At 36.7% G+C, this 18,527-nt stretch overlaps 1 protein-coding gene across 1 annotated transcript; it reads left to right on the top strand.

Annotated features, from left to right (window-relative positions):
- The first annotated feature begins 9,418 nt into the window (after window positions 1-9,418).
- Window positions 9,419-10,474, top strand: LOC113316806. The gene has a single exon (XM_026564957.1). It carries the CDS (start codon window positions 9,419-9,421, stop codon window positions 10,472-10,474), a length of 1,056 nt encoding a protein of 351 aa, XP_026420742.1.
- Window positions 10,475-18,527: the final 8,053 nt, after the last annotated feature.

Raw genomic sequence — 18,527 nt, 5'->3', positions numbered from 1 at the left:
TGAAGGGGATTCGACTTAGAGAGAGATATATTGAAAGTCGATCAACCAACAAAGAATATAGAGTTCATCAATTATATATTTTTTCAAATGTCAACTATAATGTCAACCGTACTTACATAGACAACTTGATATATATAACGGTATATACTGGTGTAGCTTGGTCAGAAGTCTAAACTTACAAAATTATACATGATCTCGTCCTGATTAAAGACGATCGCAGAAACCAGGCTCAACACGTTATGATGAAAAAATAAGCACAAGCAGAAGCAGAGGAAAATTCATAGATATACTTACAACAGAAAACCAAGCATACAAGGTTTCGCTTAAAAAAATAAAATGAAGAATTTGTGAATTTCCTCAAATGGTAACTTTGTTCCGCTGAGAAGACACATTAACCTGTCTGCCGTAGTGATACCGACAACTCCGACTCCGATGGCTTTCAGGTTGCATAAGAAACACTTGGATTATTATATACACCCCATATATCTGGATTGAATCTCGCCTTTTTGTTGTCAGGAGTCAACTTTGCTACGTTCACAGCCTCTATAAGTGTTCCTTGTTGGTAGAAACGGCTGACTGAAACCCTGACTGTAGAATCTTAAACAAACTCTGGCTTACATGATAGCGAGAGTATTCTTTGGGAAAGTATTACATCTCTCTTACACTTCGTCAATACCTCCTCCAGCACCACAACACTCTTCGAGTCTTGCTGTCAAACAGAGAACTTGGGTTTGGAGGGCTTGCTTATCATTCTTCTCCTGGTTTAGTTTCTCATGTAAATATGTTACTTCATTAATAAACATCTCTTTAAGACTGGAAATTTCTGCTACCAACTCGGAAATCTTTTTCTCAGCAGCACGTTTCGCAGTCAATTTTGTATCGGAAGCAGGTAGAGAATTGACAATCAAAGTTAAATCCTCTACTTGTGTCGACCAGGTAACTTGATGTGTCCTTTTATTCCAATGGACAACCGAACCTTGACAGTTTACAAACTTCAGAATCTTCTCATTACATCTTTTAGCTAAGTAAGATTTGAGAGCGTCATAATTGCTTTCTTTGTTATTGCCCAAAGAAAGATGTTTAGAGAAATTTAATTGTTCTCCATCGGAGATCTCTCTGGCTCTGCTTAGAAGAGGGACGTTATACTTTTTCTTTATCCTGTGTATCTTCCACCCAATCGTGGAACTCCAGTAACATATAAACAGCTCTGGATCTCTATGCCACGACATGCTTGCTGAGAGAGAGAAAATGAGACAAATCAAGCTCGCTTTTTGAAAGAAAAGAGTGATGATCGGATATATATGAGAATTTCCTATTATGATCTTTAAAGAGAATCAAATACTATGTCGATCAATAAAGATAGAGATATAGATCAACAAGCAAACCAAAGTATATGTTTATACGAACAAATCAATGTCAACTATGTACTTAATAATGAAATGGGATGTTCACATGGGAAAAAATGATCTCTAGGAAGGTCGTGCTAGCAAGTACTAGTTGATACGAAAATTTCTATCACCTTATATACATCCATCCACGCCAGCCAGCAGTATCTAATTTAGGGAGATTATGACTTTGGTTATCATGTAAATGGGTCTACAGATTTAAACGAAATGCTGATAGCTTTTCGGACAAATTTAAGGCCAGATTTGTTGTTGCAGATGACTTCCATCAGAAGTCAACCGAAAAAATAATAAGGCGCCTAGGATACCCATGGTAAACCTGAGTTATCTCATGTCAAACAGCTGTAATCCAAAATTGAGAGACATTTGAAATAATTTGCTAACTTGGGAATTATTGAAAGAAAAACCATACATACTGCTGATTGGAAAACAATTTCAGTAGGAGGAAGAACATCTACCGACGAAATCAATACCTCATCAGCTACTCCCTTTCAGTGTATTTCCCCCACTTCAACTCCAAGCACGCTTCATGAGCCAAATTATGTCTTCTGCTCCAAATTCGCATAGTTACTCTAGATTTGCCTCATTTAAGTTCACTTCTTGTAAGCTAATCTCGACTCATCAATAAAAATGCTATTTGGGTTTACCAGATTTGAGTTTCTAGGTGTCCATGGATTGAAATGCTTGCAGGAAGGTCATGAAACTGGCAATTGAAAAGATGAACAAAACTCGAAGGGTCAATCCTCCATGTAACAAATGAAGAAAGATTGAGTAAGCTTAATTCTAAGACTGAGTTACAAATCTTTCAAGTCTTCAATCAAATACACACACTCCGATTGATGCATAAACAATAAGAAAAAACAACGAGACAAATGCACCAAAAGAACTTAGCTTTACTCTTGGTTGAAGCCTTATTATTATTGCACACTTAGGGTTACACAATTCTTCTTGTTCCAGATTACCCAATCCATTCACAAGATCAGGATTATATATCCTTACAAAAGTTATAGCCAAGTAACTAACTAGCATTTACAGATTTACTTACATATGGAAGTTGGGAAAGTTGGCCAACCGTGCCAACTTGCCCAACTACTTTCCTAAAGTCAAACAGGTCATTCCTATCCTTTAAGAAAGTATAAAGCAACAAATTTCTGTGTAACCAACTTGTAACCGTCTGGGCCATGTGCTTCGCACATGTCATCCAGCCTTGTTCCACAATGATTGAATTCACCATCCAAAGTCCTGCAATTATTGATGAGCATCATTTTTCCAATGATTCAAGTGTGCTAATGAAAGTCTTGCTTGCATGTCTGCGCGCCTCATGCATGCATATTTTATGCCAAACCCATTTGGCATCTCTTGACGCTAATATCGTATGTTTTCCCAAATGCCAACTTTATTTATCACATGCCATTTTCTAGCTGCATCTCAGACATACGCCTCGCATAACTGACCTTAGCCAAGTTATTGATAATGCGCAACTGTTGGGCATTTTCACTTGGCCACTTGCCATGTCATAGTATCCTATCTGTTGCTGCATCGATCACAAAGAATGTAGCCTGAAAGAAAAATATTTCATGCAAGGAAATTATTTATTATGTACGAAGATGAGGTTGTAAACCTTCCAAGTCATATTCAGATTTAATATGCTTAGAATTCCTCTTGTAATCATTCAAAAAACGGCGTAGACATAAAATAATGACCCCAACAACGAATAAAGGTAAAAGATCAATATCTACGTTTTTAATATGGTTAACATTGAGTAAAAGATCTCTCACCTGGACGATAATGTACTTATTGTCAACCACTTTAACATTGCAGTGGCAAATCAAGAATTTCTGGTTACTTGCTTCACAAGTCTTGTATTTGTTATCAAGCTTAGTTAGTAATTCCTTTACAAAAGAAATTATTAGGTTGGAATTTAAACACTAATTTCTAGCAAGGGCGTTCAAAATATGACCACGACACATGAAATCATCTTCTTGACGCTTTTTACCTCCGGCCTACAAATCATCAATTCCTTGTCTGTTGGAGTAGGATTTTCCTCAAATTTATCTTCAAGAATGTACCACAACTTGATGGTGATTAAGAAAAAATCCACTGTCTTTTTCCAACGCGTAATTCGTATCCCCCAATTAAAAAAAGTATCTCCCAATTGCGCGTTCAAAATAAACCAAATACATAGTCAGAAAATTTTACATAAAAATATACGTAGGAATGAACTCATAAAAGATGAAGTAGTATGGACTTTTGAATTGAACTATGAGTAGTCTGTATATATATAGTTTGCACCGGTACATGTATTTTCTTAAATTTTACGTATTCAATTCATATAATCGGATTACTGGTCTCGATACACAGTTCCGTACCTATTTTACACGTATATTAACGATTGAACTTTGAATGTGTACACTAATATAATATCAAAATAAAATGAATGTTAATTGAATTATTGGTAGGAATTTTGACCAATATTTCGTACGTATACTAGGTCTCAACCCGTGCCGTAACGGAGCGGGAAAGGATATGTGTTTTAAATGTATCCATCAATTCATACATGTCGTAATTGTCCGAGAAGAATCGAACCGTCGATCCAGGTCTAGATGTTTTGAGGAGTTGGTTAATAAACATGTTCCTATCCTCGAATCTTTTAATATTGTGTATGTAAGTCATACAATCCTTTGGTACAAACATAGTTAATCATTAGAGCAAATCCTATGGGCAGTAGAACATTACTTCGTTCACTACTTCAAAAAAATATCATCAAAGGGCATTCAACGAACTTGTAATAAAACTAAAAACACCTAAAATTACTTTAAAATCAATTAGATTAATCTTGAAAAATCTGTTAGCATTGGAATCTAATTTTTCTTTTTGATATAAATTGTTGGGTTCCAATTTACATAGATTTGTGTTTATTCATTTTCATAAAATTTATAATAATATTTAATTCTTGTTCCATTTCTTTTCTTGTATCTTTACCTATCATGAACTATTTTTCAAGCATGCATAATTACACGAAGTTGGAGAGAAATGACAAAAACAGAAATCATGACAAAAAAGGGGAATAAAGAGAGATGTGACAAACTGAATCGATTACAATAAATTCACGCGTAGGCTTGCATAATCCCATGAAATAGGGGAGAAATAATGACAGAAACAGAAACCATGACCAAAAAAAGGAATAAAGAGAGATGTGAGAAACTGAACCAATTACAACTAATTCGCGTGTAGCCTTTTGTTTGGTAAATTTCTTTATAGATTTAATTTTTCTTCCTTCCCCCTACCCATTAAATGTTAAAATCATATCATCTTCTTTTTTGGAAAAATTTGGCCTTTAAAAATTATTTTAATTTTAAAAAATAAAAAAAATTGAAAATTAAAATCAAATTAAAACAAATCAAAGGAAAATTAACCAACAGTGACTAAATAATTTACCTATCTTAGGACACTTTTTCTCACCCTACTACCAATACTTCTTCCACCACCACATTATCGTCACCACTCCACCAGTCTCACCAATACCCACCACCATTATCCCCACCGTCGATCCACCACCACCACCCACCATCACCACCACCATTAGTGCTTAATTTACCTATCTTACGACCCCTTTTCTCACCCTACTACCACTACTTCTTCTACCACCACATTATCGTCACCACTCCATCAGTCTCACCAATACCCACCACTTCCCACCATCACAATCACCATTAATGCTTACTAATATGGTTAATATCAAAAAAAAAAAATCATGTATCAACAAAAAAATATTCATTTGATTAATTTAAGAAACATTTATTATGAATTATCAATTGAACATTTATTATTAATTTTTAATTAAACGTGATCATTTATAGCGGTAGATTTATGTTCTGCTAGTATAAATTTGATCGTTCTTTATCTAGCCTAACTTGTCCAAACTTTGTTTTGTATTCCGGAAATGTAACGAATTTTATTTTAATACTAAAAATCGTGATTTATTCGATCGGGTACTATAAATAGCTGGGATCACATTTGGGTGATCCAGCTGTCATGATCATATTGTATTATATGATTTAGTATCCTCCTAAAAATACTTGTGTTTTGTCCCTACCATTTGTGCTAAAAACAACGAATTATATTTATCAAAATAGAATGTTGCCATTTTGTGAAGACACAAAACTACCATTTTCCACTACTATTCACTAACATCCACCACCGTACGTAAACACCGCCACGCCCACTATTTTTCCCACCACCAATAATGTTACCGCCTCCAACACTCACAAATACCTGCCACTGTTTCCACAACCCACTGCTTCTTTCACTACCAGCATTAAAAATTATTAATATAATTTTTAATAAAAATAAACTTATTTATTTTTATTAATAAATAAGTTTATTAAAAACTATATATATATTGATAGGTAAAGAATTTGGTGTTGGCGAGTTTCGAACTCAGGTAACTGGTATCATCACGCAATCACTTTACCACTATATTAATAATTTTTAATATAGTGGTCCCGAGGGGATTCATTTATCGAGGTTCGACTGTATCCATGGTTTTTCCTGTTTTACCCTATATTATACTTAAGGGTGCACACGGTACGGTTCGGCTCGGTTCTTGCCGAGACCGAGTACCTGTACCTTACACCCTTCGGTACCAAAAAAATGGACCGGTCCCGGTACCGAGTACCTCGGTTCCGGTTCCATTCTGGACCGGCCGGTTCCGGTCGGTACCGGTACCGGTTCCGGTTCCATTGCATTCTTGTCATGTTGTGTGCTCGTTGGTATAATGCGTGTGAAGAACTAAAAGGGATCTTCCGGTCTTGGTTGTGAAATATGTGGGTGGGTAGTAGCAAAAAGAAGTAAGAATGTGTGTAAATAGAACCTGAGTTGGTTGTTTTTTGAAGGTCATCTTTCATTTGATTGTGAGAGTAGAAATTGAGTAGTAGGAAAGGGTTTATAGGAAATCATCTCCAATTTGTACGTGTTTGTTAGCTCAGCTCTGTATTTAGCTCTACTAATTTAACTTTGTCCTTGTTTTAATTTCGATGGAGTGTTCCAACACACGGTACTAAGTATTCTACACATTTATCTTAGTTACTTTGAATGACAAAAACTCACAAATTACTCTATTGTGATTTGGCAGAATGCCTCTATAATGCCAGTGTCCTGCACATAATCGATTTAGCATATAAACTTCGAAGTTTGAAACATAGCTAATTCTCTTTAATTTTTCAGCAGTTATTTTGTTCGAGTATTTTATGTGTACCATATTTCAGTTATGTAGAGAGACTGTATTTCTTCATTTCGAGGATCTGGACATTGATTCCACTTTTATTTTTTTGTGCTCGACAGCAAAAAAGTACTATCCTTCGAGACAACGTCTCACTCTTCCCCTCAGTCCTGGATCCAAAGACAAACCTACTGTGCTCAACTCCAAGACGAATTTATCCGATTACTGTGATGCTAAGAAGGATAACCTGACAGTGGTGTTCAAGGATCTTGGTCCACAGGTTTCGTACCAAATACTTTTCTTCCGGGAATATGTCGGCCCTCTCGTCATCTATCCTCTCTTTTACTACTTACCAGTGTACAAGTTCTTAGGCTACAAAGAGGAGCGTGTAATTCATCCAGTCCAGACCTATGCCATGTACTACTGGTGTTTCCACTACTTCAAACGTATTATGGAAACATTCTTTGTTCACAGATTTAGCCATGCCACTTCTCCCATTTCAAATGTCTTTAGGAACTGCACTTATTATTGGTCTTTTGGCGCTTTCATAGCTTACTATGTGAATCACCCACTTTATACCGAAGTTCTTATTCGGGACTTCGGTCCGGTACGGGACGGTTCATGTGTTGGACCGTGTACCTGTACCCCCAGAGCTCGGTTCCTATTTTTGGAACCGGTACTTGTACCTTGTACCTCGGTTCGGTCCAAAATCAGGTACGGTTCCATCGGTTCCGGTTCGGTCCGTCGGTCCGGCTCGGTTCCTGTGCACCAATGTTAGGGGAAGTCAAGGGTTCAATTCCCGCCGCCGTAAAGGTTTGTAATAAATTAGTTGTATAATGCGTTTAGTGGTGTTGGATCTGGCAGTGAGGACAATCCAACTTCCGTGGTTCGGTTAGGAGCCTGGATCCGACTTTCGCGTATCAAAAATAAAATAAAAATACTCTCAATGTTAAAGACATACATTTAACTATGAATAGAAACTTTGAATAGAAGCGGCCGGTTAGGCAAGCACGAAAATAAGGTGAATGCGAATCGGTTGGACTTGGCAATTGCAATAGTAAATTTGGATTTGTGACATTTGACCATTCTAACGACAGTCCATTTAACCATGCATGACCTTGGGAAATCAATCGACTAGTAGTAAATTTGGATTTGACCATTCCAATGACAGTCCATTTAACCATGCATAACCTTGGGAAATCAATCGACTAGCAATAGTAAATTTGGATTTGACAATTACAATGACAGTCCATTTAACCATGCATGACCTTAGGAAATCAATCGACTCCTATCCTGCCTGCTCTTTCAATAACTCGTCCTCCAATTCCCCTAGCTATTCATTACCTATACCTCTTCTTCTTCCCAAAGCCAAAAGCATCCTTTTAAAACTAGAAAATCTCCAACTCTTTCCGGCGTTTCCGAATGTATGTATTGTCTTTCCCACAAAATTTTGGCGGATTCTAAGGTTTAGTTTCCAGTTCAGTTTCAAGTCAGAATTCTTCTTTCCTAATACTTCTCTTATATTGTGTTTGATAACAGAGAAAGGAAACAATTCCACACTTTTAATGGAATCAGTTTCCTGGGGGAGGCAAGGAAAGACTTTCCATGGAATTCCACGGAATTGAGTTTAAAACATATTTTAGGCCACGCTTTTATTGCAATTCCATGGAAACAGATTTTTGACCAAACGACGAAAAACACGTTATTTCCATGAACAAATAGCTAATTCCATGGAATTAACTCCTATCAAACACAGCCTTAGAGTTTTAAATTTTGCTCAATATTTGATTCATGCAAAGAGGTATTTGTCTTCCCAGCCGGTTGGATTTTAATTCCATAAAATTATAATAAGAAACAAGGTTCTTATTTTGGGTCGGGACTTCATATTGGATTTTAGGGTTCAAACATCACACTTCAAAGATTATCCATTCAAAGGTACGTAATTCCTTTTCCATCTTCTAGTTCAGGGTTTTGAACTACAAATACTTATACTCTGAAAAATTATAATCTAGGGATTTTTTTTCTGCTCAGACTGCATGGTTAAATTGTGTTTTCTTTACCGTTTAGGTTACCAATGGAAGAAACAAGACATGCACCATATTTTGATGGGGAGATAGAATCAGAAAGTTACCAGATGAACTAATCCATTACATCATGTCATTCTTTGATACCAAATATGCAGTTCAAACAAGTGTATTGTCGAAACGATGGATTCATATTTGGAAATCTCTATCCTTTCTAAACTTCCATAGGAGTTCCTTTTCAGCAGACAAAACAGATATTTTTATAATGTTTGTAGACATGGTGTTCATTTTCCACCAAGACTTTGATATTCAGAAGTTTAGTTTGCATTGGCTGAACTCCTCGTACGACAAAACTGTTGAGTGTTAATGTAATGTTCAAATGTAATAGGAGTGTAAGAATATAAGTAGAAGTAGAATTGTATGGAAAATATATGTCCACATGTCATCTTATCTCTATGGTCTTATATTGACCATGTGTAGAGAGAGAAATCATTATGAAGAAAAAAATCAAAAGAAAATAGAGTGAGTAGAAACTATTAGTTTCCCACTCCATTATCCATCAAAATCCTTCTAATCTTCATCATAAATTCAACCAACCATCTAAAAATTGGTATCTAGAGCTTAGATCTATTAGATTTGATCTTGGTGAGTGAAAAAAAAAAAGCAATTTTTACCCATTAAATCTCAAAAATCAGCAACATTCAAAGTTTTTAAAATCTAGATCTAGAAAAGAAAAAACCCAATTTTTCAATCAATCTTCAATTAAATCAATGGAAAGTAGTAACTACTCAAATAAATACATTCAACAACCTTCAATACCACTTTTTCATGGAGAAAATTATGATTTTTGGGCAATTAAAATGAAAACCTTGTTCATGTCTCAAGAAGTGTGGGAGATTGTTGAAGATGGGTATGATGAAATTGAAGATACATCAAATTTAGATCAAGACCAAAAGGATTTACTTAAGAAGAGTAGGAGGAAGAATGCAAAAGCATCCATGTACATCCAACAAAGTGTTGGAGACACCATACTACCAAGAGTAATCCATTTTTATAAAGCTAAAGAAGCTTGGGATCTTCTACAACAAGAGTATGGAGGCAATAAGAAGGTAAGAGAGTTAAAATTACATTCATATAGAAGAGATTTTGAGAATCTTAGAATGAATAAGAATGAATGTTTAAATGAGTTTTCATATAGAGTAGTTGAAGTTGTTAATAATATGATGATGTGTGGTGAGAAGATGAAGGAAAGAAGAATTGGTGAGAAGATATTGATGTGGTTTCCGGAAAAATTTGAACCCATTGTGGCAGTTTTGGAAGAGACTAAAGATTTTTCTACATTGAAGTCACAAGAACTATGGGAATCTTTGAAGGTGTATGAGCAAAGGTTGTTAAGACACTCCGAAAAATCAATTGAGAGTGCATTTCAATCAAAATTCAACTTGGATTCAGAAAATTCAGCAACAAAGAAAAATGAATACAAGGATGAATCAATATCAAACTTCAAAGGAAAAGAAAAATGGAAGAAAGGAGGAGCTAATTCCAATAACTATACAAAGAGTGATTCGTTTCAAGTACCAAGATGCAATTTTTGCAAGAAGAATGGTCACTTGGAGAAGAATTGTTGGAACAAAGGAAAACCACAATGTCGCAATTGCAAAAAGTATGGACATTTGAAGAACAAGCCGGTAGAGCCGAAGAAAAAAATGATAAAAAAAATTTGTTTTATGCTTGTCAAAGTGCCATGGCAACTTCCAAAAGTGAAGTTTGGTTTGTGGATAGTGGTTATACAACTCATATGTCCGGTGAAAAAAGCTTGTTTGTAGATATGGATACTTCCATAAATTCTCTTGTGAAGATGGGGGATGGAAATATGGTTCAAGCTAATGGAAGAGGTACAATTCGCGTGCAAACTATCAATGGAGAAAAATACATTAGAGATTTGTTGTATGTTCCGTACTTGGCACAAAATTTGCTTAGTGTTGGGCAACTTGTGAAGCTTGGGTACGCGATCCATTTTGAAGATGGATATTGTACCATTTATGACAAGAAACACAAGAATAAGAGACAAGCGATGAAGAGTATCAAGATGGATAAGATAGAAGCTTTCAAATTGTGTTTGAAAAAGAGAAGAGCGTTGCATTGTGGATGGAAACCATTGATGAAACATGGTTATGGCATAAAAGGCTTGGGCATTTGAACTTCAATAGTCTCAAGGTGCTTTCCAACAAGAACATGGTGCAAGGACTTCCAAAACATATCAACCATAAAGATGGAGTGTGTGAAGGTTGTGCACTTGGGAAGCAACATCGCCAACCATTCCCAAAAGGTGTAGCATGGAGAGAAAAAGAACTTCTTGGCTTGGTACATATCGATGTGTGTGGACCAATGAAGACACCAACTCATGGAGGTAATAGATACTTCATTTTATTCATTGATGACTTTACTCGTATGACTTGGGTTTACTTCATGAGTCAAAATTCCGAAGTTTTTAGCATCTTCAAGAAGTTCAAGAGCCTTGTTGAAAAGCAAAGGGGTCACTACATCAAAGTTTTAAGAAGTGATAGAGGCAAAGAATACAACAACAAAGATTTTGATAAATTTTGTGAAGATGGAGGCTTGGAATGGCAACTAACCTTGGGTTATACTCCTCAACAAAATGGTGTTTCCGATAGAAAGAACCAAACAGTGATGGAGATTGATGAGTGCCAAATAATGTATATATTTATCCCTTTTTGTTGGCAATTTAACTCATCTTTTATGCATTAATTCTACATTTTACCCCATATTCTGTATTTTCATTGTTTTCAAGAATAAATATTTTTATTAATTAATTTTGCATTTTTAGGTAATAAATAAAGTTCGGATGAGTCGCGGAGCGAAAAGAGCGGAAAAGCAGTGAAAAGCCGGGAGAAATTACGCAAGGAAGCCGCGAAGAATGGTGCGCACAACCTCATTTTCTACACACAAAAGCGCCTCCGTTCTCAGCCATCAGATCAGTTCTCAGAAGCATCCGACGGTCGCTCCTTCATAGAGCATCAAAATCTGAAGTCTCTGCCGAGCACCACAGCGCTGAAATTCCAAGCCTTCAGATTAGATGGTAGTTGAATCCAACGGTCGCTCCCTTGCTGTTCATCAACGTTTGATATCTCCGCCTTACACTACAACACCTAACCCCATCTAGAGCCGTTAACTTCGTTGTATCAAAAAATCTGACGGTCGCTACAAGCTTCACTTCACATCACCGTCCGATCTACCTACCAGCTTCGCATCCAGTGGCTCAGCATCGCAGAACATCAAACTCGATACGCCCGCCTAACACCCTAGCAACCGAACCTATACCACCCACCCAAACGCACCCTTCTCCCATTCTATCGAGCCACTCTTCCATCACCCCCCCCTGCTGCAAACCACCATTACCCTGCAACCGTACCACCATCTTCTTCACCTCCACTGCCACCACCACACCGCCACCAAACAGCCACCAAACCACCAACTCTCCACAACAACCACAACCCATCACTACTATCATCACCCCCCATCACCTATTTATATATTTCAACAACTCCACCATCCTCATCACTGTTAGGATTGGATTTGGTGAACTAGGTTGATAGATGAAGCAATTGGCGCGTGGGAATGGAGCAGGAGCGTCAGAGGAAGAATGGGTCGACGCACATGGGAGGAATTGTGCCATAAAATTAGGTAATTTGAAAAACCTAATTTCACTGATTTTGGGGGAAAATTGGGGAAAACCCTAATTGGGTGAATGGGTATAAATTGATGTCATATGAAGTATGTAGAGGACACTGTATACCTCTCTGGACTAGCCAGTAGAGAAATTGCTACAAATTTTTATGAACTTCAAATTTCAGTGTTTTTCAGTTGACAGTTGCAAATTGCTTATGTGTTGAGTTATCTGATAAGTTGCTAGTTGTGTATGAATCATATGATGAATGTGAATGTTTTATACATGGTTAGCATGAGCTAATCAGCTTCAGGCCAAGGCTCAGTGAAGCCTTGTGCACTGTCAAGTGTAAATGAGCTAGGATAGTTCTTCCTTGTATGTTTTGATTGTGCAAATGAGAGATGCCAATGCTCATAGAGCCTGTGATTGGCTGTACTGTCAAAAGACAGCCAATGCTAGGGGTAGACTAGTGAGCAAGTTGGTGTTCTTCCATCTCTAGTTGTATGCTTAGGAATGAACATAACCTAGACCATGTCATTTGATTAGGACACAAGGTGGATCATAAGCCTTGGCTTACCCACCAATTCCCTCTCTGTAACTTTTATTATTCAGTCCTGTGTGCTTGTATTTCAGTTATTTTTTCTTGCCTTTTTATTTTCTTGCACTTTGTAGCTACTGTGCACTGAAGTCAGTGCACAAACTCACCCTGCCCTTGGCTGCCAAGCCTTGGTTCCTTGTCTGTTATCTTTCCCTGCTGTGGTTCTTAGCCTGTTTCCCTATTGCTTTACCTTGCATTCTTGTTTGTATGCCTGAAACCTTGTTTGCCCTTAGCTCACTGCCATAGTGCATTGCCACTCTTATTAGCCTAGGAAAACTTCTTATATGCTCCTCTCCCTGTGGACAAACCCCTACTCACCCTTTTATTACAAATCTTGACCTTGTATACTTGCAAGTGTATTGTGTGTGCATTCTAACGACACCAGAGATGGCGAAGTCCATGCTTCATGAGAAGGGTATGCCTAGAGAGTTTTGGGCCGAAGCCGTTAACACCGTCGTCTACTTGATGAATAGGTTTCCTACAAAAGCCGTATGGGACAAAACTCCTCTTGAAGCATGGAGTGGGAGAAAGCCATAGGTAAGACATCTCAAATTTTTTAGTAGTGTGTGTTATTCTCAAATTCCTAAAGTGAAGAGAACAAAGCTTGATGAATCAAGTGACAAATGTGTATTTCTTGGCTATAGCCTCCAATCAAAAGGTTATAGGTTGTTTAGCTTGAAGAACAACACAGTGATTACAAGTTGTGATGTCTTGTTCGATGAAGGAACTTCATGGAATTGGGAAGAAGGTAAAATTGAGAAGAGAACCATTATTCTTGATGAAGAGCAAAAAAATTCAGCAGCAAACGAAGTTGAAGAAGGTGAAGAAAATGAGGAAGAACTATCTCAAACACCTCCAAATACTAGAGAAGGAGCTTCTCCAAGTATGTGTAACAAACCTACTTTCCGTATAACCCCGACCGATGATTAAATAGAAAGTAGATCATTAATTTCATGTAACAAGGTACATAACCCACAGAAAATTAGGAACACAGTTCCATCACAATTGAGTATGCAGAAGGGAAAATTGTTTATTAACAAAAAGTATGTCAAGTAAACAAATGTTGTTCTAAACTTCAATAGTATAATCCACCTTCGATAGGATCTAACAAACAAAATAATAAAGAAGTCTACCCGAAAGCAAGTAACCTCACTGCCTCACAACTGCATGACGAAAAATAAAATAAAAGAAGAAGCGTAGATGTCCACCTTCAGTTAGATATCTTCAGAATATCTACCAGAACTGGAATCAATCAAACTCCTTCACGATTCCTAACAACACCCGAAAAAAAAGTCAACCGGAGTTAAACTCCCAAGCAAGCTCACTCGATCGCCGAACCACGGAAAAATATAAAAAAGTTATATAAAATAAATCACAAGTCAGACATGTCGCAAAGAAAATAAAATAAATCAGAAGCTACTAGTTTCAACTTAGACAATCACCGTACCAAAATTTAAGTTTTTCCTGTTCAAACAGTCACTAGCAATACCCACCAAATCTCCTTACATATCATCGTAGTGTTATACCGGGACATATCCGTAATAACACTTCACCGAGTTCAGAACATATCCACAACAAATCTTTCAGGGAGTATACAAATTTTTATATTATTTTACCTGGAAATGCACCCCCTATTTCCATTATCCTTTATTTTTTTTGGAATGAGATACAACGTCACCAGATTAAAGACCTACATAAGGCCTCGGGGCATACAAAATACCAACCCAGTTCAGAGAGTTTTTATCTTCCTAATCAGTAGAAACTGCCGACACAACACACCCAGTCTAAAATGTAGAGACAGTAAAAGCAACTCACACTAGTCAAGTACCGTAGAGAAACTTTCATAGAAATTATTGATCTAGTGGAACGTGTCTAAAAGAATTGCTCCAAACAACGCAGCCGGTAACGCATAAATATGGATCGAGACTTTACTGTACACTTGGTTAGACAGCAAAGAAAATGTATCATATGCCATTCTCCCTTACTACGGGTTTTCCTTAAAGCTAGTCTTGGGTACACATGCACATGATTCCTTTAGGGTCATCTACTGCAAAACTTCACTTAGAACCCTGCATATGTTATATTGTTATCCATCTATATATACTTATACTTATACTAATTAATTACTCAATGCCCATGATGCTTGAGAGCCTATATCCACGATTGAATAGTCACCCAAAGACCCAATGCCCAGACCACAATATGCGAGCACAACACACAGGCCATCAATTCTCTTATACCATTGTATGCAGCTTAATTATTAATTTAATTTGACTTATTTAGTATATTGTTAACTAATCACTATTGGAAGTACACCTGTATACCTAATGGATCAAATGTCTAGAGCCAGACGGTAATATGGGAGCACAATACACACAAGACGAAGGACCCATACGATCATTGAGAAACCATTCACTCTAGCGTAGTCAGTTAGGAGCAAAAGTCCGGTGGATCTATTAATTAGGTTAAAGGTAATTTCCTACCGTGAATACCATAACGTAAATCAAAGAACCACATGTACCCTTCCCAGTAGAATCCATTAATGATCAACCAAAAGAAAGAGTTCAATAAAATATCCAAACAGATAATAAGTCATAGATAGATTCAAGCATAAGCTTTCACGATTTATTCTACAACCAATTCTACATCTAACCGAGACTAAGAGATCGAATTTACTTGCCTCAATCCTGCAGTAAGAAAAATCCTTTTGTTCTTAATCCGAACAGCAATCACTTATCGATCCCTAAAACAGAAAACATGAGAACCCTCTTATAAGCAATAAGAACTTTGAATGTATCATGAAAACCAAATTAAATCGGATAATCACTTAGCGCACAATTAGTACTTGTTAAATCTTCCCCAAACCTAACTAATGTTTGATATGTTACTGCCTCCCATTTTTCCTTCTTGTTTACTTAGGTTAATAATATCTTTATAAACTTCCACCTCCACACACGATAAGGTTTTAGAGGAAAAGGTCAAAATCCTAGTTTTTCTCTTAACCACCTAGGGTATGACTAAATAAAATACTAAAAATCACTAAGGGATCTACCCTCCTAAACCACACGGTGTATAATCCTATTTTATACATTAATTTAAGAATTAAAAACAAGAATATTACAGTATGTCTCCAAGTACTAGTGCGTCAACATCACCACCATCGGCACCAAAGAAGATGCATAGATTGAGTGAAGTGTATGAAAGATGCAACTATTGTACGGTTGAACCGGAAAATTTTGAAGAAGCATCAAAGATACAAAGCAAGGTTGTTGGCAAAGGGCTACTCACAACAACCCGGTATCAACTACAATGAAACGTTTGCACCGGTTGCTCGTCTTGACACCATTAGAGCCGTGATTGCTATGGCTTCCCAAAAAGGTTGGTTACTTTATCAACTTGATGTCAAATCGACATTTTTTAATGGAAAACTCCATGAAGAGGTATATGAAGAACAACCACAAGGTTTTGAGGTGGAAGGAGAAGAAGACAAAGTATACAAGTTGAAGAAAGATTTGTATGGTCTCAAGCAAGCACCAAGAGCTTGGTATAGTGAGATAGATGGATACTTCAAAAGGCAAAACTTCAACAAAAGCAAGAGTGATCCTACACTATATGTGAAGACAAAAGTTATGTTTATTCTCATCGTTACCTTGTATGTTGATGATCTTATCTTTACGGGTAATGATGCTCATATGATTGAGCAATTCAAGAGAGAAATGATGATGAAGAGATGAGTGACATGGGTTTTCTCAAGTACTTCCTTGGTATAAAAGTTCATCAAAGTGAAGACGAAGTGTTCATTTCTCAAAGCAAGTATGCCGAAAAGGTGTTGAAGAAATTTGGTATGTTTGGTTGTAACCCCACATCTACATCACTTGTAGTGAATGAGAAACTCAAGAAAGATGATGGAGGAAGAAAAGTTGATGAGACTTACTATAGAGGTATTATTGTAAACTTATTGTATCTGACACATACAAGACCCGACATCATGTTTGCTTCAAGTATGCTTTCTAGGTTCATGAGTTCACCTAGTCATTTACATCTTGGCGAGGCAAAGAGGTTGTTGAGGTACATACAAGGAACAATGAATTTTGGAATCATGTATTCAAGAAATTTGGATGTCAAATTAGTTGGATATTGTGATAGCGACTTGGGAGGGTGTATTGATGACATGAAGAGTACATCGGGGTATGCTTTTTCTCTTGGTTCGGGTATATTTACATGGGCATCGAAGAAGCAAGAAACCGTAGCTCTATCCACGGCGGAAGCAGAGTACATTTCGGTATCAATAGCTACATCTCATGTTGTATGGCCAAGAAGAATCATGGAAGATATTCAAGAGAAGAAAGAAGAAAGCACCGTAATTTTTTGTGACAACAAATCCGCAATTGCTATGCCCAAAAATTCGGTTGAACATTGTAGAGAAAGGCACATTAAACTCAAGTATCACTTCATTCGAGAAGCGGTTGAAGATGGTGAGATAAAACTCAAGTATTGGAAGACGGAAGACCAGTTGGCGAACATATTCACCAAGGCCCTTCCCAAAGGCAAGTTCCAAAACTTTAGATAATTACTTGGAGTTGTAGAACATCACATTAAGGAGGAGATTGTTGAGTGTTAATGTAATGTTCAAATTTAATAGGAGTGTAAGAATATAAGTAGTAGTAGAATTGTATGGACAATAGATGTCCACGTGTCATCTTATCTCTATGGTCTTATATTGACCATGTGTAGAGAAAGAAATCATTATGAAGAAAAAAATCAAAAGAAAATAGAGTGAGAAGAAACCATTAGTTTCCCACTCCATTATCTATCAAAATCCTTCTATCTTCATCATAAATTCAACCAAACATCTAACAAAAACAGTGAAATTGAATGTTAACAGATGGATCGTTCATGCTGTTAAGCATAATGCTCAAAGAATAAGTATACAAATCACTCATTGTCATAATTCGGCATTTGAATTTTCTCACCAACTCTTTAAATGTAAATCACTGAGAAAGTTGGTAATGCAAGTGTCTGGTAAGACCAGATATGTAGATATTGTTTTACCAAGATCAATGGATTTACCTCAGCTTAAACTACTATCCCTTTCTGGATTATCAATCTCGGATGTAGAATCATCTAAAAGACTTTTCTCAAGTTGTCCTTGAAACTTTACGAATATTTGATTGTGGTATACAAACTGATAATCAAAGAAATTTGATTGTGGATTTTCCAAGCCTTAAAAAGTTCAGATATAATCAGCGTCATAAATATCGTTTGCTGCAAAATGATGCTGCGGCTCACATTATAAGGTTATGTGCTCCAAATCTGGAAGTCTTCGCCAGCAAATATGTCTTTACACAAGATTATTCTCTGGAAAACTGTTCTCCGCTATCCAGGGTACATTTTAACATGAGATGCAGAAAAAATGAAAAAATGACAGCGCAGAAACATATTCAAAAATGCCTTTAATTGAAAAAGATGTGTATGCTAAACGCATAATGAAATTTCTTGGAGCAGTTTATATGGCAAAAGAGATGAGATTATCATCTGGACTCCTTGAGGTATGGGTACTTTATTAAGTAGTCTTGGTTTACTATATAGTTAA

This window comes from Papaver somniferum, chromosome 10 (assembly GCF_003573695.1).
Source record: "Papaver somniferum cultivar HN1 chromosome 10, ASM357369v1, whole genome shotgun sequence".
Classification (NCBI taxonomy): Eukaryota; Viridiplantae; Streptophyta; class Magnoliopsida; order Ranunculales; family Papaveraceae; genus Papaver; species Papaver somniferum.
This window is presented reverse-complemented; position numbering and strand designations above follow the sequence as displayed.